Source organism: Camelus bactrianus, chromosome 22 (genome assembly GCF_048773025.1).
Source record: "Camelus bactrianus isolate YW-2024 breed Bactrian camel chromosome 22, ASM4877302v1, whole genome shotgun sequence".
Classification (NCBI taxonomy): Eukaryota; Metazoa; Chordata; class Mammalia; order Artiodactyla; family Camelidae; genus Camelus; species Camelus bactrianus.
In genome coordinates, this window is record NC_133560.1 from 25988605 (window position 1) to 26011521 (window position 22917).

At 57.0% G+C, this 22917-nt stretch overlaps 2 protein-coding genes across 8 annotated transcripts; one reads left to right on the plus strand and one right to left on the minus strand.

Moving 5' to 3' along the window:
• Positions 1-7: 7 nt before the first annotated feature.
• On the minus strand, positions 8-8832 carry ODAD3 (outer dynein arm docking complex subunit 3). 2 transcript variants are annotated; one of them, XM_045504204.2, is made up of 13 exons: positions 8375-8832; positions 7253-7374; positions 7062-7139; positions 4547-4714; positions 4358-4459; positions 4148-4273; positions 3815-3937; positions 3147-3299; positions 2037-2197; positions 1729-1954; positions 1024-1185; positions 532-616; positions 8-367 (listed from the first exon to the last, which is right to left on the minus strand). In XM_045504204.2, the coding sequence occupies exons 1-13, from the start codon at positions 8613-8615 to the stop codon at positions 249-251; spliced, it is 1866 nt and encodes a 621-aa protein (XP_045360160.1). In that variant the 5' UTR covers positions 8616-8832; the 3' UTR covers positions 8-248. The 2 variants fall into 2 exon arrangements, with proteins under 2 accessions (XP_045360160.1, XP_010965157.1); XM_010966855.3 differs by having other exon boundaries at positions 4547-4717.
• Positions 8833-9085: 253 nt separating this feature from the next.
• PRKCSH (PRKCSH beta subunit of glucosidase II) lies at positions 9086-22725 on the plus strand. 6 transcript variants are annotated; one of them, XM_074350822.1, is made up of 18 exons: positions 9086-9290; positions 9658-9816; positions 10047-10163; positions 10718-10813; positions 10910-10967; positions 12036-12153; positions 13584-13713; positions 18143-18227; positions 19111-19189; positions 19915-20001; positions 20317-20502; positions 20576-20672; positions 21142-21211; positions 21456-21545; positions 21737-21811; positions 21900-21999; positions 22080-22248; positions 22384-22725. In XM_074350822.1, the coding sequence occupies exons 1-17, from the start codon at positions 9101-9103 to the stop codon at positions 22224-22226; spliced, it is 1884 nt and encodes a 627-aa protein (XP_074206923.1). In that variant the 5' UTR covers positions 9086-9100; the 3' UTR covers positions 22227-22248; positions 22384-22725. The 6 variants fall into 6 exon arrangements, with proteins under 6 accessions (XP_074206923.1, XP_074206924.1, XP_074206925.1 ...); XM_074350823.1 differs by having other exon boundaries at positions 20317-20481; XM_074350824.1 differs by having other exon boundaries at positions 9185-9290; positions 9703-9816.
• The last annotated feature ends 192 nt before the right edge of the window (positions 22726-22917 follow it).

A 22917-nucleotide genomic window follows, 5' to 3' on the forward strand; every position in this document is an offset into this window, starting at 1 on the left:
TCAGGGGGCTGGTCGGTGACCTTTATTGCGCGATTCCGAGGCCGGCGGAGACCAGCCTGGGGAGATTTTACTGTGGGAACGTCCGGCAGCCCAGCCCCCTTCTCTACTCCGGGCGTTGCCTGCTCGCTCTGCTCCCTTGCCCGGGCTGCCTTCCGTCCTTGAAGGTGCCCCGGGGGCCCGCGGTTGGGCCCAGAGGGGTCGGGGGCTCTGCAGGGGCCTGGAAGCCCCAGGTAAGCTCGAGAGCGAGTCTAGGACCTCTGCGAGCGAACGCGCCTCTTGTTGCGGGATTCGATTAATTTCTGGGAACGCATCTTGAGTGCCGCGCGGGTCACCACGTCGTTGTCTTCGTCCTCACTCTCCTCTTCATCTGCGAAGGGCAATGAGAAGATCAAGGTTCCCATTCCTGGTTCAGATTTCCCTTTCCAGCCTTTAGCATCCCACCCCTACCTTGGCTGTAAGTCCGGCCTCTGACCACCTCCCGGTGCTTTGCTTGGGCCCCCAGCCCCGCCCCCCTTTCCTGCCCACACTGACCGAAGAACTTGTCCTTGGGACTGGCAAGGGGCAGGGCGATGCGGGTGTTGTACGTCGGCAGCTTTCCCTCTAGGGTGGAGTAGAACTGGGGGAGGGAGGAGTGGGGAAGCAGAGTGTGGGCGGGCAGGGGCTGCAAGGAAGTCCGTTCCTCCTCCTCCCCACCCCACTCTGAGATATACCGCCATTCCATTCGGCACCTCTGCCCACTCCTGTAATTTGCTTCCAGCCCAGCCGCGGCATTTGTTCTCAGCACGCACCCTGATGCCCACCCCTAGTCTCAAGGTCCCATCCGTTGGCCTCTCGAGGCCCGACCCTCGATTCCCCCCAGTCCTGACCTCTGGCCTCCCCGGGCCCTCTGGATATTCTCCTGGCTCCTCAAACCTCACCTGTTGTCCCTAAGGCCTATTCCCAGCCCATGGGCCTTCCCTCTGGTCTCCAGGGAGTTGCCCCAGCGCCTGTACCCTCAAACCCACCCCCTGGCTGAATGGGCACCTCGCGTTCGGCCAAGTGGCGCAGCATCGCTGGCACATCGTGGTCCTGGAGTTGTCCCTGTAGCTTCAATAGCTTTTCCTCCACAAGGCTCAGCAGGTTGGGCAGATAGTCACCCGCCTTGGGATCCAGCTCTTTTTCCGCGTAGTGGTCGTCCTCCTGCGGCTGAGGGCGGAACGGGGTCAGCCAGGAAGGGCGGGGCCCTTAGGGCAGGCTCCACCCAGGGGTGGGGCTTTCCTTTCAGGGCCGAGGCCTTTGAAGTGAGGGGCTACTAAGAGGGGTGGTGCTAATCTCTGTGGGGCCGGGGCCCTGTGGTCATGGGCCATGCCTGTGAGGCAAAGCCTCTGAACTCAGAGACCCAAGCCAAGGAGTTAGGGGAGGAGGGGGTGTAACTGGAGAGAGGCCATTGCGGCGATGACCTGAAGAAATGGAACTCAGCTGCGGGCATGGTGGCTTCTCTTGTCTGTGGTCGCTCCAGGATTGGAGTGGGGTTTCTGAAGTTTTGGGTGTATGGGGGGTGATGGGTGGGACTTTCCCACGGGGGCGGGACTCGAAACGGGACAGGGTCTCTTGAGTCCTGGGCCTCTTGAGGAGTAAGGGGGTGCCCCCTGAGACGTAGGTCGGGTTTCCCCTATGTTTGGGCCTCTGACGATCTGGACAGGGCATGAGGTGGGTTCCCATGAGTAGGCGTCGTGGCAGGAACCCCACCTGGATGGTGACGCCGCCTTTCACATCCTGTGGGGCTCTGGGCGGGGCTTCCTTGGGGGCGGGGCCTGCCAGTGTGACGTGGCTCAGCTTGCTCGCCAGATGCTCGAAGCCCTCCTTGGTCATTTGTATAGCCCGCAAGGTGCGCTCCAGCCGATCCTGTGCGTCTGCGCGCCGCTCCTCCTCCGCCTTGAGGCGCCCCCGCAACTCGGCTTGCAGCTTCTGCTCGCTGCAGGGAGCAGGGAGGCCGCGATTAGAGCACCGGCGATCCCCGTAGCCCCTCCTCTCGTCCTCGGGCACCGAGGCCTCACCTCACCAGCTTGGCCTCCCCTGAGTACTTGAGATCTTCGAGCTCCCGCTGCAGCCCCTGCTTCTCCTCCTTCAGCCTCAGCAGCGTCTGCTCGTTCTCGCTCTTGAGTGTCTCCAACTGCGTGAAGGTGTCGCCCTGCGCCAGGAACCGCCGCACGATGGCCTGGGGGCCGCCCAGCTCAAGTCAGAGCCAGGGCCAGGGCAGACACAGGTGCATCCCTCCCGCTTTCCCCGGGACACGCAGGACAGGTGGCCTTGAGCTGGTGGCTTCTGCACAGCGCTGTTTGGGCACTCTGTGAATCAGAGTCTGGGCTGCGTGGTGGGTGTGCCATTCCGGACACATGATTTTTGCGGGCCCTTCCTTGTCTATATAAGGAAATTGAATCCACCAAAATCAGATTGCCGGGCAGCGATAGCAGTGAGCACAGCTGCTTTCCTAAATCAACGTGCCAGCTACATTCTGGCAGTGAATCTTGCCCACTCCCGTGAAGAAATACGGCCATCGTGAGAGCGGAGCTATCAGCCACTAGGCCAATTTCTGGAAATTGCTCCAGATGACCCCATTCGTCCAAGTGCCGGAACTCCTCGGGGTCACCCCATGGAAAGAGTAGTGGGTTGGAGAGTGCCCAAAGTGGAGAAAACGGACAGGGGTCCAGGGGAATCAGTATTTGCCAGCCGGGACATAAGGTCTTAGAAAGTTTCGAGGAAGATGCTGCCCAATGCGCGCCCCAGAGCAGGGGCCCAGCTTGTCAGGGACGGAGGCTGTCACTGGGCAGTCTACTGCGCCCCAGACCCTGTTACAGGCGCTGGAGACAAAGGAGAGGAAAAGCAACACGCCCAGTCCTCCTAAAGCTGACATGCCAGAGTAGTCGGCGCCCGCGTAAGCAGGAACAGGAGAGAGGGTGATGACCAGCGTAGATAACTTCCGTGGGTTTTGCTGTGAGAGGCAGCAGAGAAAAGGGGCCTGAGCTGGAGGAGGAAGGGGTGTCTTTCAAGAAAAGAGTAGGTCTGTATCCTGAGGAATTGATACGGCAGAGAGAGGAGGCTGAGTGTGCTGGCTTCCTGGGCTCATCTCTGTCTGGAACTTGGGAGGGGCCGCGGGCAGCACTCACGTGGGTTTCCGCCAGGCCAGTGACGTCCTTGACCTTGCCGAAGAGCACTTCCATCTGGTACAGGTTCCAGCACTTCCGCAGCTCCTCCTCCTTGGAGTGCAGGCTGTCCTGGATGGTTTCGTCGGACTGCAGCAGCACGTGCTCACGCTGGGTCTGCTCATGGGTTGAGGTCAGGGCCCGAGTCGGCTCACGGACAAGGGCTTAGGGCAGACGCTGGGGGTGGGGTGGGAATGGGTATCCGAACCCGGGTCACGGAGGGAGTGGCCCCCAAGCTTGGGGCTAAGGGCACCCAGACAGGGGTCAAGAGTGCTTGACAGAGCCTTGGTCAGAGCTGGGTAGCCTCAGAGGCAGTGCAGAGGGGCGGGGTCAAGACAGGGGGCGGGGCCTGTCGGTAAGGGGTGGGCTAGAGGCAGGATCAAATTCTGGACACCGGCAAAAGCTGGTGCGGAAGGATGAGGACCCACCAGAGAGTACAGGGAGCGTTGGAGGGCTGGAGGGCCGGAGGAGGAGTCAGGGATGTGGGAGGAGCCATGGCATCTAGTGGAGGTTTCAGAAATGGGGAAGGGTCCGAGGCGTGGGCCAGCATAGGGGCGCAGCGTAGACCTGGTAGGGCCGGATCAAAGCAGGAACAGGCTGAGGTCGCCGCCCCGCGCTCCTGGTGCGCCCACCTTGCGCTCCATGCGCTCGTTCTGCAGTTTCCTCTCCTCCGCGCGCTTCTTGCACTCGGTTAGGTAGCGTTCGCGCTCCTTGCGCTCTCGGAACACGGTCTCTTCCAGATACTGTAGCTGGTTCTGGAGAGCGGGCAGGGGAACGGCAGGACCAGCTGGCATCTAGGGTGGCTCTGGGCCTGAGCCGCAGATCCAACTCTAGACAGCTGGGTCAGGCTGTCGGGTCCTGGGAGAGAGATGGGACAGGTTCCGGGACAGCTGGGGTTCAGATGTTGGGGCCAAGAGACCGTGACAGCAGTGGGACAGGACCCTCAGGGGCCGACAGGCTGGCACCTTAGCGATGTCCCTGGCATTGAGCGCCTCCTGATTCACTACGTTCAGTTCCTCCAGCTCGTGTTTTGTCTTCACCACCTCAGCCTCCATGAAGTCCAGCCGGTTCTCCAAGTGAAGGCTCTCCTCCTGGAGCATGGGAGATGGGGCGGGCCTGTCACCACTGTCCCTCACCAGGCTGGCTCTCCCAACCCCAGTCGTCCTGGTCCCTACCCGTAGATAGGCCTTGAGCTGCAGGTACACATTGGTGATGTGTTCCGCTTCCTCGGCCTTCATCTGGGCCTTCTCCAGGCGGTTCTCCAGGTTGCGCATGGTCTAAAGGGGAGCAAGGCAGAGCTGGGTCCCCTCCCTGCTCAGTTCCTCGCCCAGGATTGAGCCCTCCACAGACCTCACTGACCCCACCTTGGCCACCTCTGTGTTGCTGTCTTGCATCTCTACCATCTCCAGCTCACGCAGACTGTGCTGCAGCTGGAGCTCCTCCAGCCACTTCTGCCGCAACCCCAGCTGGTGCCGAAGAGCGTTCAGCTGCTTCACCTTCTCACTCAGCTGGTGGTCCAGATGCTCCAGGGCCTGCTGGAGGAATAGGAGCAAGAGCAGGGACCTGAAACCCCGTCTGGTCCTTTTACCCTTTCTTCTATATCTTGATTCTCACCTCCCCTGTCTCTTAGTAGCGTCGGACCTCGGTGATTCCCCCTACTCCTGCAAAGTCTCCGTTTTGGTGGCTGCCAGGACCCCCACTCCCTAGTTTTCCACCTACCTCCCTAGCTGCTGCTTCTCCATCTCCTTTGCCATTGAAGAGCCGGCCCCTGGCCTCTCTCTTCTCTGTCCACACCCACCCCCTTGGTGATCCTATCCAGACTCAGGGTTTTAAAAGTCACCTATACACTGAAGACACCCCAACTTCACCTCCATCCTGAACTGCAGATAGTACATCCATATCTACACTGCCTTCCAGATGTCTGCACAGGCAGCTTGAAATTATCATGTCCAAAACTGAGTAAGTACTCAGTCTTTCCCCAGACTGGCCCTTCTTGACTCTTCTCCATTTCAGCTCATGGCAGCTCCATCATTATGGGTGCTCAGATCCAAAACCTTGATGCCATCCTCATCTTCTCTTTTTCTCTCCCACCTACATTCAGTTTGTTAGCAAATCCCTATTTCAAAGGTTCCCCCAGAGGGGAAAGGGTATAGCTTAGTGGTAGAATGCCTGCTTAGCATGCATGAGGTCCTGTGTTCAATCCCTAGTCCCTCCACTAAAAATAAATAAATCTAATTACTTCCCCCAAAAGGGGAGTCTTTTTTTTTCTCCCACTGCACGGTGACCAATACCTAATTACCTCCTCCCCAAAATAAAAATAAAGAATTTAAAAACATTTAAAAAACCCCCAAAAGTTCCCCCAAAGAGATCTCTTTCTTCCTATTTCTACCACCTTTGTCCTAGTGCAGCCAACCCCATCTTCACCCAGATGACTTCCTCCTGGCTTCTACTTTTGCTTTTTCACAGTCCATTTTCCACTTCTCTGATTCTTTGTATAAAATCTGTACTCTTCATCATGGACAGCAAGGCCTGCTGCAAGGTTCTGCCTCCGCTGAGTGCCCCCTCACACCGCATCCAGCCACACTGTCCTCCTCTGTGTCCCCAACACACTTTGTTCCTACTCCAGGGACTTTGCACTTGCTGTTCCAAAGGCCTGGAACACTTTTCCTTGATCATTTCTTGCCTGTCCCATTATCAGCTCAAATAGCTCCTTCTTAGAGAAAGCAAAGACCCCTACCTCTCCATCTAAGGGGTGACTCCTCCCCTCCTATTCTTCTCTAGTAAGTCACTCTGTTTTATTCATTTCTCTTGCCGCCACTGGAAGTTACTTTGTTTCTTTGGTGTTTCTTATTTTGTTTCTATATTTTGTTGTTCTTTGGTGTTCTTTTCGTTTCTGTTTTCCCCACTAAGATATGAGGTTTGGGGGAATGGGGACATGGTCTGTTTTTTTTTTTTTTCACTACACGGGGGCCAGTACCTAAAACCATGCTAAGTACATGATTGGTCCATGATAAAGACTGAGTAAATATCCTCCTACACTGTTTGTGGGAATGTAATTTGGTGCAGCCGCTACAGAAAACAGTATGGAGATTCCTTAAAAAACTAAAAATAGAGTTACCATATGATCCAGCAATCCCACTTCTGGGCATGCATCTGGACAAAACTCTAACTTGAAAAGGTCATGCACCCCAATGTTCATAGCAGCACTATTTACAATAGCCAAGACTTGGATGCAACCCAAGTGTCCATCGACAGATGACTAGATAAGGAAATTACGGGGTGTACATATATAATGTATACATAGATAATGGAATACTACCCTACCATAAAAAAGAATGAAATGCCATTTGTAGCAACATGGGTGGACCTAGATATGATCATACTAAGTGAAGTAAGACAAAAACAAACATCATATGATATAATTTATATGTGGAATCTAGAAAATTGATACAAAGAATTTATTTACAAAACAGAAAGAGATTCACAGACATAGAAAACAAACTTATGGTTACCAAAGGGGCAAGTAACCGGGAGGGATAAATTAGGAGTTTGGTATTAGCAGATACAAAGTACTATATACAAAACAGAAAAATAAGGTTCCAATGTACAGCACAGGGAACTACATTCAATGTCTTGTAATAACTGATAATGAAAAAGAATATATATGTATAACTGAATCACTGTGCTGTACACCAGAAACTAACACAACATTGTAAATCAACTGTATTTCAATAAACAAAAATAAAGACTGAGTAAATAAACAGAGGTTGGTGTGGAGAAAGGATTGGAGAGGGTAAGATGGGGGACAGGGAGGCCAGTGGGGTGGGGACCCAGGCTGGAAATGACAGGAGATGGTCAGTGGAAAGGGAGGGGGCAAACCTGGCTTGTCCTGTTCTTCAGGTACGGCTTCTCTGACTTCCATTCCCGAATCACTGCCTGGACAACTTTCTCATCTCCCTGCAGGGAGAAGAGCCTAGTTGCCCTACTGATTCAGGCCACCTCTACCTGAGGCCGTGCTCTGCCCCTATCCCCACCCTCTGGAACCTCTTTACCCACTTTTGCACCCTCACCTTGAGCAGGTCCGTCAGCTGCAGTTGCAGCACCCTGATCTCCTCGTGGAGGTGGCGGATGGTCTCCTGATTCTTCTTGATGTTCCACTGGGTGCTCTCATAAAAGGCCTTCCGGTCACCCTCTAGGGTCATAGGAGGTGGGCAGGCAGAAGCAGAGCATCATAGTCGGTGGGGGGGATGACTTCCCAGAGGGAAGACCTTTTGGTAATTGTCAACATTATAACAATTTTACTTTGAGCATTTGTTATATGTTGGGTGCTGAATTAATAATTTTCGAGCTATCAAATGCCAGATGCCAATAAGTACATACCCATAAAGATTATACCCATTTTATAGATGAGAAGACTCAGATTTATTAGATTGTTCAAAGTCACAACCAATCTGACACCCCAGCCCATACCTTCAACCACTATGCAAAATTACCTCCTAATAAAACAACAGCAGCAATGGTTACACCAGGATTTCCTAACTGTGGCACCCGTGACATTTGGGATGGATAATTATCTGCTGTGTTGAGCTGTCCTGCGTATTGTCAGATGTTGAGCAACATCCCTGGCTTCTACACCCCCCCAGTGCCAGTAACACCTCTCTCCAACAATGTGACAACCCAAAATGTCTCCAGACATTGCTCAATGTTCTCTGGGGAACAACATGGCCCTCTTTCATCGAGAACCACTGATTTACACTTTACAGCGTTACTAGGTGCTAGGCACTGTTCTAAGAACTTTACACATTTCAACTACCTGTGGGGTTGTACTGTTACTATCCCCATTTTACGGATGGACAAACTGAGAGTCATTAGGTTACTCTTAGTCTCCAACAGTCAAACTAGTATATGTAGAGCCAGGATTTGAACCCAGAAAATCTGGATCTAGAATTTATGAACTTCACCACCCCATACATGGTAGAAGAGTTGAAATTACATAAAAGTATGAAATACATTCCAGTCAGTTCTGAGCGAGGGAAAGGTTTTATAAGAGAGATGAGGAAAACCATGAACAGATATACGTTTTTGACACCAGAAACTGGCCATCTGGATGGATGCCAGTGAAACGCTGTCACACCATGCTAGCTCAGAGGACTTGACTCATGACCCTTCTGTACCCTCAGGACCCATCTTACCTAACAGTTGTATCTTCCTTTGTAACTCAGCCACTTGCATGCGCACAGTGGACTTCCCCTCGGTGGCATGGAGGGGTCCAGCCTTGGAATAGAGTGGATGCCAGGCCTGCGCCGAGCCCTTGCCTCCGGGGTGGTGGGGCTTGGCTTGAGCCTGACTGCCCCTTACTTTGGAGTGGGTTGAAACCTGGTCTTGAGAAGGCATGGCGTTGGCAGAGGCCGCCCAGCACAGAGGAGACGTCATGATTGGGTTGGGGCCTAGGGCCCCTGGGTGTCAGGGGTTCGACTAGGAATCGCCTCAGACCAGGATCCGTCAGCTCGGGTTCCTCGGGCTCTGGGAATACAATTGTCGACCGCTCGGCGGGACCTCGCGGCTTCTCCGGATTGCCAGGTAACCTTTCCCTCCTCCCTCCAGTGTTCCCATGGAAACCACCCGCGTTCCACACCACCGCTCTCATTGGCGGACGCTGTGCGGAGGGGCGGTCCCAAAAGGGGGCGGAGCAGGGCCGCGAAGCAGAAAGATGGGGGAGGGTACTTTGGAGTCACGTGCTCATTTCTTTTCCTCCGCACCCCTCCACCTCCACCCCACCAGGGGTTCGCGGGCATTTTTCAGGAACTTTCTGTTCCGGCTGTGGAACCCGCCACTCCCAAGATGGAGGCACCTTGCGCCGCCATTAAGCGGGAACCTTCAGAACTATTCCCTCTAAAGGCTTCACAGTCCTATCCAAGATGGCCGGCTCGGTTCCGGCCTCCGCTACTTGCCACTCCCAACATGACGGCCACGAGCCGCCGTTCAGGGAGCGCAGCGTGATGCCGGAAGTGACGTACCCCACCCATCTCCACTTTCTTTCTGCTGGAGGGTTCGTTGGCTGCTTCGTCAGGGGGGTGCGGTGGATTTTGACCTTTGCCCCAGCGTCGTGTAGGTGATGAACTAGTAGGCGGGAGGGCACCCCAGTTTCCTACTGGGGGCAGTCAGAGAGTGTGCGTCTGGAGAGGGGGAGACTGTTAACCCTTTCGGCCTATTGGCGGGAATTGGATCGCTAAACATCCCCTCCGTCCCCCATAGGGAGCTGAGGTTTTGAGACCCTCCACCTTTGATTTGGGCCAAGTGAGTCTCTCCTCCGCTGGGCAGGGTTGGGGCGGCCCCTGTCCCCCAGTATAGGAAGCAAAATGAGCCCTAGGTGCCCGGAAGCAATGGAGGAGTCCAGTTGGCTGGAGAGAGAGGTGCCTTCCTTTGGCTGGAAGTAGCTCTCTCCTGCTGACGGGCCGCCCCTTTCTTGCTGCAGCGTGCGGGCACAGCACATCTCCCAGCAGCCCCCTTCCTCCTACAGAGCCCGTTTCCGGCTTCCGATCCTCCAACAAGATGTTACTATTGCTGCTGCTGCTGCTGTCGCCCATGTGTTGGGCCGTGGAGGTCAAGCGGCCCCGGGGTGTCTCCCTAACCAGTGAGTCGGCCACTGGAGGTGGTTTACAGCCGGGGCCGGGGTCGTGGTGGTGGGGGATGGGTAGGGTGTGGAAGGATCCTGGGATAGGCACTTAGAGCCTTGTGCCTCGGTGTCCCGGTCTTTGGGCAGGGAAGGTGGCAGTGCTCAGCTGGTGGATGAAAGGGCGAGGAGCCACTGGGCTGAAAGGGCCTCTTCCTGCCCTGGGCTAAGCTCCTTGCCCACCTCCCCAGACCATCACTTCTACGACGAGTCCAAGCCTTTCACTTGCCTGGATGGCTCTGCCAGTATCCCTTTTGATCAGGTCAATGATGACTACTGTGACTGCAAAGATGGCTCAGATGAACCAGGTGAGCTTTATCTTCTTTCATTCGTTCATTCATTCATCATATTGAGCAGTCAGTGAGTGCCATGTCCTGTGATGTAACCAAGACAGACTGAGTCCTGTCCTCACGTGGCTCCCTGTTGAGTAGGGGAGGAATGCAGGCACAGATGTGTGTAGTCAGTGGTTTGGTGAAGAGATCTGTAGGTAGCTAAGGGAGCCCCAGAAAGGCCCCGACCCGGTCTAGGGGTCAGGAGGTAAGGTCTCGGCTGAATACTGAAAGGTGCTGCAAATGGAGGGGCCAGCATGTGCAAGCACCCAGGGGGTGGACAGAAGTTGGGGCTGAAGGATGGACAGAGCCCGAGTTGGAGACAAGGCAGGGGGTAGGGTTGGCAGGGCCCTGTTCTAGAGGCAGGAAGGAGCACTGGAGAGTTTTGTTTCAAGCCCTGAGCGTGCAGTTGTCTTGCCTCTCCTTACGTGGCATCAGTTACTCTCACATTTCTCGTGCTCCCTGGGTACACAGTGGGTGTGACATGTCAACATCTGAGCACACCCTGCAACCCCCCGTCTTCTTTCCCGCAGGCACAGCTGCCTGTCCCAACGGCAGCTTCCACTGCACCAACACTGGCTACAAGCCCCTGTACATCGCCTCCAGATGGGTCAACGACGGAGTTTGCGGTGAATGAGCTCACACCAGGGTTGAGGGCCGGGTGGTGGGTGGAGGGCACGAGGAGGCGCCGTCAGGTCTGATGGTGCCCTCACCTCTGCCCTCAGACTGCTGCGACGGGACGGACGAGTACAACAGTGGGATTGTCTGTGAAAACACCTGCAGGTACGTGGGGGACACTCCTTACCCACCCCCACCCTCGACCTTGCCTCGCCCTGCTCGGGGAATCAGGTTCCCTCTCTTCTGCTTTTGTGTATCGAGTGCTTACCCCGTGCCAGGTGCCTGGCCAGTGCTCCATCAGTAGTCTTCCCTCTGGCCTGGAAGCAGGTGCAATTTGTTTGCCTGTTCAACAGACCAGGAAGCTTAACCTTAGGGAGGTGAATGACTCCCTCAGGGTCACGGAGCTAAGGAATAGCAGAGCCAGGACTCGTACCCAGGGTGGTCTAACTTGAGACTCCATGCTTTTCATTGCTACGCTCTGCAGCAGGACCTGAAAACTGAAATGCCTGCGGGCAGGTAATTGAAACAGCAGAAGCAGGCTGAGTATAAGGCGGTAGGGAGTGGTGGGGATTGTGGCATCTAAAGGGACAGCAGCCCTCCATTCCAGTGAGTTGAGGGCAGATGGCAGGGCCAGGTTTGTCTTTTCAAGAAGCTGAAAGTCCCAATACTTTTTCTTAAAATTTATTATCGTATTATTTATTTATTTAATTTTGACAGAGACGGTGGGGAGGTGATTAGATTTATTTATTTTTTTAAGAGGAGGTACTGGGGATTGAACCCAGCACCTTCTGCATGCTAAGCATGCATTCTACCACTTGAGCTATACCCTCCCCCTGAAAGTCCCAATGCTTACGTAAACTCTCCTGATGGGAGATCTTTTAAGTAGAGAGTAAACTGAGCAGAATGTGCTCACTGGCCGGGTTGCCCTTTGGGTCTGGGAGTCTGTGATTTCTGTGCTTTTCTCTCCTTCCTCTCTTGGGAGCTGCCTTCCAGCCCGATGTCCCAGCACCCCCTAGTCCCTCCCCTGACCCTGAGGATGGGTGACCCCTGCCCACTGTCCCTCCTCCCGCAGACAAGAGAGCCTGGGGAGGTGGGGGAAGGAGGGTTTGCTCTGCCATCTTTGCCAGCAGAGGTGGAGGGTGACGGCAGCGGGGGGTTGAACCCTTCTGGAGGAGGCAGACCTAGTGGGTCCTAAGTGCCGCCGGGTGGTGCTTGTGTGTCCCCTCTCCCCAGAGAGAAGGGCCGTAAGGAGAGAGAGACTCTGCAGCAGATGGCGGAGGTGACCCGTGAAGGGTTCCGCCTCAAGAAGATTCTGATCGAGGACTGGAAGAAGGCCCGAGAGGAGAAGCAGGTGAGGGGCCTGCCGAGGTCGGCCCAGGGTGACAGGGAGGCAGGGACTGGCGAGGCTGGATGGAGTTTACATCTGCTCCCAACTCCTGCTGTCCTGGGGCCAGTTACTGTCTGTCTGTACCTTGGTTCACTTGTGGGTCCACTGGCGTTTAGTGGCCAGTTAGTCCAGTACCAGGTGGGTGGCAGGCAGCGCAGGTGTCGACCAGGGCCTTGGGTGCAAACTGAAGTGGGCTCGGAGGAGCTCTGGTGCTCCTAGAACAGGGGGTACGTGCCTGCATCCCAGTTCTGGGGTTCTGTCATCTGTAAGAGGGCCGATGACTGGCTTCTCACTTCTGGGGGAAGATTCAAGATGGGGTCAGTTAGCTGCAGTTAGGTTATTAGTTCAATAGAATGGGTGCTGGGGGAGTGGGGCAGAAGAGGGTGTGTCCCCAGGGATGTGTCTCTGCCCCCCTTGGCTGTTTGATGGGTCAGAGCCCTCAACATTGCTCCTGGGCTCCTGCCTGACCCACTGAGCAAGGGTTCCAGCTCTATTTCTCTTCCCCCGGAAGGTTCCAGGTCTTTCCGTTCTCCATGGCCTGGCTGGTGAGGTACCTCCTGAATTCATGGGGCAGTGAATTCAGGGGCAGATATTTCCTGACTTTAGGGGATAGTTAGGGGAGCCGTGTGGTGAAGTTGGCTTCATGTGACCTTTGCCCTCCTGGGAGGATCCTGGCAGCAGGCCAGGCTGAGGTGTTGGCCAAGGTCTTGGAAAGAAAGCGATCCCGTGGTGCTTAGACTTAAGTCCCTACAGCTTGGGACCCCAACCCTAAGCTGGAGCCTACCCAGCACACATGTTACTTTTTGAAATAGCCACAGAGGCCCAGGATGTGCTGTGTACTGGGCTCACGCTTCATGGCTTGAAGCAGACATGAAACTAGATGTGGGACTGCCTCAAGGATGCATCTGCTAGTGGGAGGGGCAGACAGACAAAGTGACAGCCAGGGCTGCTGGGAAAAGGGATATTCGGAGGTGCAAAGCAGAGAGGAGACTTTTGCTCGGTCCGTCTGCTCCCTGAACCTGTCTTGGGGGCAGGAAGCAAAGAGGACTTACTGGAGGAGGAAGCCTCCATCTAAACTAAAATCTGTACAGTAATTCAGAGTTAGCCAGGCAGAGTGGGTGTAGGTCTGCTTGGTATCAGAGTTTAAGACTGTGGTGGGAAGAATGGGGCTGGAGAGGTGGGGGCAGGGGCCTGGTCGTGCAGGGCCTCGGGCTATGTTGGGGTGTTTGGGTTTCTCTCCAGCGGGCTGCCAGGAACCCCAGAGGTCCAGAGAAGGGTGTGCATTTTGGACAGATCCTGTGGCCACAGTGTGGAGTAGAGGCAGAGAGGTGGTGGTCTGTGAGGGAGCAGGCAGAGCAGAAAGAGAGCTGGCCCCGTGTCTTCTGCCCACCCAGAAAAAGCTCATTGAGCTGCAGGCTGGCAAGAAGTCCCTGGAGGACCAGGTGGAGATGCTGCGGGCAGTGAAGGAGGAGGCCGAGAAGCCAGAGAAGGAGGCCAAAGACAAGCACCGGAAGCTGTGGGAAGGTGCGCCCGGCGGGACTGTGGCTTGCCCTTGGCTTCTGGCCTGGAGGAGCCTGGGGTCGGGAACCTCTTCCTCGTTACCTCTCGTTTGTTGTTTCACTGATTGTTGGTAATGATGCCTTCGTTCCCTTTGGGTTTGGTTATTTTTGACTGTATGTTGGTCATCGTGTTTAGAAGTCATTTATAGGAGTACCTTGCAGCCGGACAGGAGGTTCTTCTCTGGAGGGTAGGGAGAGCTTTTGTTTCTGCCATTTCTGTGGGAACACTATTCCTTTCAGGGATTCCCTGACTCCACATTCAGGGCAGGAGCTTCCTCCAGCCTCTCAGGCAGTGTGAGCCGAGGTCTGAGCACAGGCTGGGGGAGTTCTGGGCCAGCATATCTCTGCGGGGAGCTCCGTGGGGTTACAGTCATTGGGAGAGAGGGGTCACCTTAGACTTTAGATTTTCATTTCCCTTCCCTCACAAGTTACCAAAACGGACACCCATGTTTGCCAGGATTAGCCAAATCCCTGAGGGTGAAAGCGGCTTCCGCACACTCTTACCTTCTCGCCTTCCTCTTTGCCCTGGCAACTCCTACTGCCTTGGCTGGTTTTAAGGTGATTTTTTTCATGTTTTGTCCATGTTTTGTTTCTCGCTCTTGGCAGATTGTGCTGCCATTATGGGAAATCTGAAGCCTTGGCCTTTGTTCTTGGCCTGCTTGGTGTAAGGACACACATGGTGGAAGCAGGAGCGAAGGGAGAGATGAGGCAGAAACCCGTTCCAGACTAGTGAGAGGACAAAGCCTTGTGAGAAGGATTTGGAGTTGTGGCCCTAGCTGCTCACAGGGCTGGTGACCAGGAACTGGCAGCCTTCTCTCTGAGCCCGTGCTGTTCATTTCCTCCATCTTTCTCAGCATCTGCTGCGTTTTTCCTTCATTCCCTCTCTCTGTCCCGATTTCTCATCATCAGTAATTCAGTCATTCGTCCAACAAGCACTTGCTGAGTGCCTGCTCTGTACCAGGCATACCCCAGGTGTCGGCAGTACAGCACAGAACAAGATGGAGAAAGCCCTTGCCTTTAGGGTGAGGGAGGGAGTGCAGGCAGAGGGAACAGGTGCAAAAGCCCTGAGGCAGCATGATGTCTAGTTTTTAAGGTGCAGCAAGGAGGCCACGTGAGGGAGTGAGAGCATCATGGGGGAGACAAGGGCAGGTGCTGGTGGGGCAGGCTGGGCAGGGAGGCCTCAGGCTTTTACCCCAAGTGAGGGGAGAGCCCTTGAGGATTCTGAGCAGAGGAGCAGGAGCCAGGAAGCTGGGGAGGAGCTGACTGCACTGGTCCAGGCAAGAGAGGAGGGGGCTGGGACCAGGGTGTGGGCTGTAGAAGTGGAGAGAAGTGGGTGGAGTTTGGGTACAACCTGAAGGCAGACCCATCCTCCCCCAGCCTAGCGCAGGTGAGCAGAGAGGCTTCCAGTCCAGAGTTCCAGTGGCCTGTTGCCAGGGCCACCTGCACAGATTCCCTTCTTCCTTCCCTTCTGCCTCCAGCCTGGCTTCCACCATTTTCCACTCCTTGGAGACCTTGGGACCTTGTTATTTCTTCTCTTTCCCAGGGGGTGGTCTCCAGCTGGCACCTTCCTTCTACCTAGAAGCACGCTTAGGCTCTGCCCCCCAGAAGGCTGTGCCCAGCCTCCACCTTCTCCCCAGTGCTGTGAAGCTGGGCAGTCTTTTCTGTCTTTGTCCTGATGGAAACTAACTTCCTAAACTTCCTTGTTCTCCTGGTTTCTGAGGCCCAGATTTCCCCTGCCCCTTTCTCAAACTTGTGAGCTTTTCTCTACCTTCATGGAAACCACTCCTCCACGAGGGCGGTCTTCTTGCCTCTACTCCATCTGCTCAGTGGGCCTCTTTTGAGCTGGGACCCTGACCTGGAAATCCAGCTGTACCTGAATGTACTTGGACCCCAGATTCACCAGGTCACCCCCTTCTCCCCCAAGCCTCCTTCCCCCCCTGAGTGACAACTGCCATTGGCTCATCCTGGGTCATACGGCTGCCCATGAACGAATCCTTGGAGCCGGGAGGCACAGCGCAGGTTCTGATTGGCCAGGCCCCAGGGCTTGAGTGTAGGGTGAGCAGCCGTCCCCAGGGAAGTGGAGGGAGGGGTATTTGCTGGGAAAGTGAAGCCAAGGGTTGAGATTCCCCTCCTTCACTGGAGTCTTCTTGCTCCTGTTCTTTGCCCTCCTGGGTTTTGGAGTGAGTAGCTGGTGACCAAGTCATGCACAAGGGGTCACCCAACTCGGACTTTTAAGAGTGGTATGAGTTCCAAAGCCGATCATCTTGGGTAGAGGGTGTGGGTGTGTGTTAGAGACATGGGGTGTGACTGGGGCCTTGAAAGAAGGCTGGGAGTTCCCTGCTCTGTTTTTCCCTAGTTTCTGTTTGATTTAAAATATTCCATCTGATTTCCATATTCTCTGTGAAAAAGAATTTGGTAACAGTCTCCAAAGTGGTAAAGCAGCCAGGGAGAGTCTTCTCCTCCAGGGCAGCATCTCCTCAGGAGGTAAACCTTCCGGACCTCTCCTGCCCATCCCAGACAGAGATGCAGTTCTGCAGAGTGTAGTGACTCCGAGTGTTGACTCTAAAGCCACACCTCAAGTGCTCAGTGGTCCCTTGTAGCTGGTGGCTGTCATTTTGGACAGTGCAGGTGTAGACCATGTGCATCTCTGTGGAAGGTTCTGTCGGACAGCGCTGGTCGACCTGGTGAATGGGTGTTGTGCTGCGCCAGCGTGCACCTAACTTCCTTTTTTTTTTTTTTTTCTGAATCCTTCACTTTTTTTCTTGTTGTGGTAAAATTCACATAATGTACAATTTACCATCTTACTGTTTTCTTTTTTTTGGTGGGGGAAGTAATTGGGTTTATTTATTTCTTTATTCTTGGAGGAGGTACTGGGGATTGAACCCAGGGCCTCATGCATGCTAAGCATGCGCTCTACTACTTGAGCTGTACCCTACCCCTCAACTATTTTGAAGTGTACAATTTGGTGTCTTTAAGTACATCCACGATGTTGTGCAGCCATCACTGCTGTCCAGTTCCAGAACATTCCCAAGGGAGCCCTGTGCCCATCAAGCAGTCCCTCCCCATTCCCCCACCCCCAGCAGCCCCTGGCAACCATGCATCTGCTTTGGATTTCTACGGATCTGTCTGTCCTGGACGTTTCACATCAATGGAGCTAGGCAGCTTGTAACCCTCGTGACTGGCTTCTTTCCCCAAGCATCGTGTTGTCAAAGTTCATCCACATTGTAGCCTTGTGTTGGGCCCCTGCTTCCTTTTAACAGCTGTGTCTATCCCATTGTCTGACTTTGGCAGGATTTGTTTAATTCAGGCGCCGTCTTTTATCAGGTTATTGGTGCTCGTCTTGGCCGTTTTAAGCGCCTGCTGTGTGGTAGGGGTGGCCCTTGGCCCTTTGTGACTGAAGTTGCGATGTTTTCTCCTTTCTTATCGTTCACCTTTGGTGCCAGGTTCTTGGTGCTCCTTGCCGGGCTGTGTGTTAGAACAGGAATTCACTCTTGTCTCGTCTTTGTTTCTGTTTCCATCATCTTGCTTTGCAGCAAGCATCCTTTTCTACAGCGCTGGGTGTTCTTGTAGCTCAAGTTCTCAGGGTGGGGTTGCTGAATCAGGTTCAGGGGTAGGACACCAGGATCTGACCTAGATCCCCAGGGAGGAGCAGGGAGGCGTGTGGGCTCTGGAGGCGGGCAGCCTGGCTGGGGCCCTGGCTCTGCCCCTCACCAGCTGGGTGACCGAGGGCAGGTCCCTTCAAACAGCTGAGCCTCAGGCCCTCACCTGTGAGAAGGATGGTGTCGCCTGGCCTGCTGAGGTCTTGTGGGATCTCCTGGGACACAGACTACTCGTCCTGTTGTAGAGGGCCGAGCTTCGTGGTGGAGCTGCACCATGACTGCTTTCCTGAACCCCACCTGGGCCAGGTGGGGACCAGGAAGGCTGGGGAGGGACCACTGGAGCAGACACGCAGCTGCAGCCCTGCGTCCACTGGCCATGGCTCAGTTCCCTTCTGTGCGGTGGCCTTTCCCTTCTCCCGAGACACTCCCCCGGGCTCCAGGCTCTCCCCCTTCAGGCCACTCCCCCAGCCCGACCTCCTTCATGCTTGACCTCTTCGCCTGGGGGCCTCCTGGACATGGCAGACCTAATGCATGGCCCCCCGCCTCCCCTCGCACCGTCACCAGTCATTCAGACCCGAAGTCTGTGCACCCTGTCAGCTGTCCCTTCAGGATCTCTCCAAATCTGGCACTTCTTGCCAACCCCCTCGCCTGTCTCTTGGCCCCAGTTTGCCCCACACAGTGGCCTGACTGGGCCCCAGGGCCCAGTGTAGGGCTGTGCACGTAGTGAGTCCTGTGGAGTGGGGGCAGGGCAGATTTGGGGGTGGGCGGAGGGTGATGGAGCCGGCCCCTCCACAGAACAGCAAGCTGCCTCCAAGGCCCAGCGGGAGCAGGAGCTGGCTGCCAGTGCCTTCCAGGAGCTGGACGATGACATGGATGGGGCGTGAGTGCCTGCACGGCCTGCCCTGGGGTCCCTCTTCCCACTCCCTGCGTTTAGAAATCAGCCACAGCCCACCTCCTCACCCTGGGGCCTGAGCTGATCCCAAGCCCTCTCTGAACAAGGCGCTGCTTACTCTTGGATAAAATGGGTCTAGAGCAGCTCCGGGTGGAGGAGATGAGGGGGAACCACCCCTGCAAGGAGCTGGGCTTTTGGCAAGCCTACTCCAGGGCCTGGGTCGCTTTGGTGAAAGTCAGAACCCACCTGTGTCTTGAACTTGCCAACTGAGCCCAGGCTCAGTGGAGGGTGGGCTGTCGGGAACAAGGGGGCTGGGCAGGCCCCTCAGTGGGAGGTGTGGGGCATCGAGGTGCAAGGGGCTTCAGAGGGACCAAAGTGGACAGAATGCACAGGTTGGTCTGTTCCCTGTTTGGTGGTGGTGGCAGGCAGGGGGACAGGAGGTGGTGCCCGGGCTGTCGTGGGTATTTGGGCTTCGCTGGGTGGAGGGTGCCAGGCCGAGGGTAGTTTCGCTGTTCTGGGTTCTAAGGGTGGAAGGAAGTGGAAGCTGAGTGGCTCAGGAGAGCGGTCTTGAGGGACCCAGGGGGTCCAGATGTCTCCTAATCCCACCCCTGAGTCTGTCCCTTCCTTGAGCCCCTCAGGAGGGGGTAGGAGGCAGGGACTGGGTACCTGGGACCTGCTCCTCCCGGACACAGGGGCCAGAGGCGGGGCCCATCCCCAGACCTCATCTTTTCCCAGCTTCCTGCTGCCCACCCCTCCCTGCCCCAAGGTCCTGAAGCAAGTTCTCAGGAGGGGCCCTGGCAGGGGAGACAGGCAGCTGGCTGGGAGCCAGTGGGCCTCACCCCTCCTTTGGCTTCTGTTTGTGCTCCTAAAGGGTCTCGGTGGCCGAGCTGCAGACCCACCCGGAGCTGGACACGGATGGAGATGGGGCGCTTTCAGAAGGGGAAGCCCAGGTACCCACCCTACCCCTTTTCCTGGGACTCCTAGAGGGGATTGCCCCAGGGTGACCTCAGGTCCCGAGGGTCCTGGTCCCATGGAAAGTTCCCTGCTGGCCCCAGGCCAGGGCTGCTGGGGCACCTGGTGTGGCCGATGTGCCATGCCTTGCCTGGGTGAGCAGGAGGGCAGCCACCCAAGGCTGCTTCTTCCTGCCCTTTGGGACCTGGTGGGGTTACACAAGTACCCCTGGCACCTGGTCAAGATAAAGCCAAGTTCCCCACACACGTGCCTACACCTGCCCGCCCCCCCCCCCCCCCCCGCCAAGTGCACGTACCTGATTTGCCCTTTTCACAGGCAGGCCTTTTGCTCTTTTTCCTCACAGGTTTGGACTCCTGCTTCCCGGTCTCCCATCCATCTCTGTCCTGCTGGTCCCTCTTCCTGTCCCACCCTGCCCTCTGCGTCTCCCACCTAGGGGCTGGCAGCGTCTGGTTGTCTCTCACTTTCCCTCCCTGGTCTCTCTAGTCCCCACCCTCTCCTCTCCGGCCCCCTCCTCTTTCCCACAAGCCTGTGCTGCCCCCTTCTGGCTGCTGCGCCTCACCCCGCCTGGCCCCAGCCTGGCCTTGGGCGGTCAGGCCGTGCTGTGCCTGGCACCACAGCCTGAGGCCCCCCTCGAGAGTGCCTGGGGTGCGGGGTGGCGCATGTGGCGTCCTGATCCTCACACCACCCCAACATCCACACACAGACCCTCCTTGGGGGAGACGCACAGACGGATGCTGCTTCCTTCTATGATCGTATATGGGCTGCCATCCGGGACAAATACCGGTCCGAGGTCAGTGGGGCAGGGAGGGCAGGGAGGTCCTGCCCCCTCACCCCGTCCCTTGACGCCTCACAAAGAAACTGCTTCCAGTTCTGGCATCGGGCCACGCTGACCAGCTGGGCGACCCCCCCACTCTCCACAGAGGCCGCCCTGCCTGCCCCCAGCCGTCTGTCCCTCCTCCTCCTCTCCCTCCCTCCCTCTTGGCTCCTCGAAAGGGGTGGAGACTTGAGGCTGCCCCTGGGCAGTAGTGTGAGCCAGGACCCAAGCCCTGGGGGTGGCAGGTGGACCCCTGAGTCCACAACACCAACCACTTTGCACATCTGCCAGGTGCTGCCCACTGACCCGCCATCGCCTTCTGTACCCGACTTGATGGAGCCTAAGGAAGAGCAGCCCCCAGTGCCTTCACCACCCACAGAGGAGGAGGACGAGGATGAGGAGGAAGAAGAGACAGAGGAGGAGGAGGAGGAGGAAGAGGAGGAAGAGGATTCCCAGGTGCAGGGGGAGCAGCCCAAGGTGTGTGTTTAGGGGAGAAGGGGGTGATAGGGTGGGGGCGGGGTCACTCGCTGACTCTGTACACCCCCTGCAGGAGGCCCTGCCCCCACCTGTGCCCCCCCAAGCAGCCAGCCCCACAGAGGAGGACAAAATGCCACCCTATGACGAGCAGACACAGGCCTTCATCGATGGTGAGGGCTGAACCTGGGAGGGAGGGGATGCCCCCATTGCCTGCACCTTCAGGGGCCCAAGAAGCAGGCCTTACCTGCTCTCTTGAGACGGGCTTGGGCTGGCTCCAAGCAAGCCCAGGGGACTTGGTGGCCTGGACGGGGCATCTGGGGCCTGAGGAAGCCAGCACCACCCCCTCCAGCCCCAGGGGACCTCCTGCCTCCTCACAGGCTGCGGCTTGTTTGTGCTACTCCTGGCAGGTGAGGAGCCAGCTGAGCCCAGGAGCCCTGGCCCTGCTCCCTCTGGAGCTGAGAGCCTGGGCAGTGAGGTGGGGTCTGCCCTGGGGCTGGCGAGGCCCCCAGGGTCTTCCTGGGCCCAGCCCTTGCCCAGAGCAGGCCCGGGGGCTGGAGGAAACAGGCATGTTTGGGGCATCCCCTTCCTCTTCCTGGATTGGGGCAGGGGCACCTCTGACCTCCTTCCCCACCCCACCAGCCGCCCAGGAGGCCCGCAACAAGTTTGAGGAGGCCGAGCGTTCCTTGAAGGACATGGAGGAGTCCATCAGGTGCGGGGGTGTGTGTGTGGCTACAGCAAGGCCATGTCTCCACCGGGCCCAGCCGCCTGTTCCTGGGCTCCCCAGAGGAGGTGGTAATGGGGAGTCGCCCAGGCAACCTCTGGCAAGGTGGTGGCGGCTCCTGCAGAAAGGGTCCCCAGAGAGGCCTGCTGCTGCTGGAGCAGGCCTTCCTGTGTTGTGCTCAGTCTGGCTGGGGCATCCCGGCAGCCCCTTCACCTCCAGCCTCCCATTTTAGGAACCTGGAGCAGGAGATTTCCTTTGATTTTGGCCCCAACGGGGAGTTTGCCTACCTGTACAGCCAGTGCTACGAGCTCACCACCAATGAGTGCGTCCTCCGTGGGCAGGCGGGGCGGGCGGGCTCGGAGGGCCTGGGCCTGAGCAAGGGTGTGGGGGAGCAAGAGGGGGGCCTGAGGAGGAGTCACTGGAGTTGGAGGTACCTGTATGCCCCCTGTGTGTGGGGACATCATGGGGGTTGGGGCTCATGTCCCCCCACCCACCAGCCCCCTCCCATGACAGGTATGTGTACCGGCTCTGTCCCTTCAAGCTTGTCTCGCAGAAACCCAAGCTCGGCGGCTCCCCCACCAGCCTTGGGTGAGTGGGCTTGGGTTGGGTCCCCCTCCTCTGGCCCCTGGCACCTGGTCCCCCTAGCCGGCCCCCCTCAGCACCCCATCTCCCACAGCACCTGGGGCTCGTGGGCTGGCCCCGACCACGACAAGTTCAGCGCCATGAAGTACGAGCAGGGCACGGGCTGCTGGCAGGGCCCTAACCGCTCCACCACTGTGAGTGCCTGGCTGGCGGGGGTGGCGGGGGTACCCAGGCCCACTGAGCCCGCCTGAGCCCCGCCTGCCCTCCCCACCAGGTGCGCCTGCTGTGCGGGAAGGAGACAGTGGTGACCAGCACCACGGAGCCCAGCCGCTGCGAGTACCACATGGAGCTGATGACGCCAGCCGCCTGCCCGGAGCCGCCACCCGAACCGCCCGCTGAGGGTGACCATGACGAGCTCTAGCCCTGCCCTGCCTGGCGCAAAGGTCGGTGGGGAGGTGGGGCTCCCGCCTCGGCTTGAGGGTGTGAAGGGCATAAGGAAAACACCTTGGCCGCATCCCTGCTCCCCTCACCTGTAGCCCTCCATTTCTCTTTCTCACTTGGCTTCTCTCCGGCCCCAGAACCTCAAGACATGGAACCGGCCCCCAGCGGTGCTGCCCACCTGCCCCTCAGTCTGTGGATCAAAGCCTGCCCTTCAGGATCTCCTAGTGGTCCCTGCAGGGCAGGAACCGGGTGGGGCTCCGTGCCCTGCTCTCAGAGGCCAGGTGGGGCAGAGCCATGTTCCCAGGCCCTGGCCGCCTCCACAGATGTTAAAAAGGAGGCTGCTTTCCCTGGACCCCCACCCTGGTGGCCCCCACCCCACGGCCCCGCCCTGTCCCTCACCCAGGGCATCTGCCTCCCCTCCTGGTGGGGATAAATGACTTAATCCGTGACCTCCAAACAATAAACGTGATCCCCCACAACCTGCTATGTCTGTCTTGCTTTGCTCTGGTGTGGTATGGGCCGGGGTGGCAGGGCTGGACGCAGGGCAAGTGGCTGCATGTAGATCCCGTTCAGCCTCCTCCTTGATCAGGCTGCTGCCACAGCTGGGGTCTCACCTGAGATGATTCACACCTGGGATGTCCTGTGGACAGTGGAGCTTGGCACCACGGGAC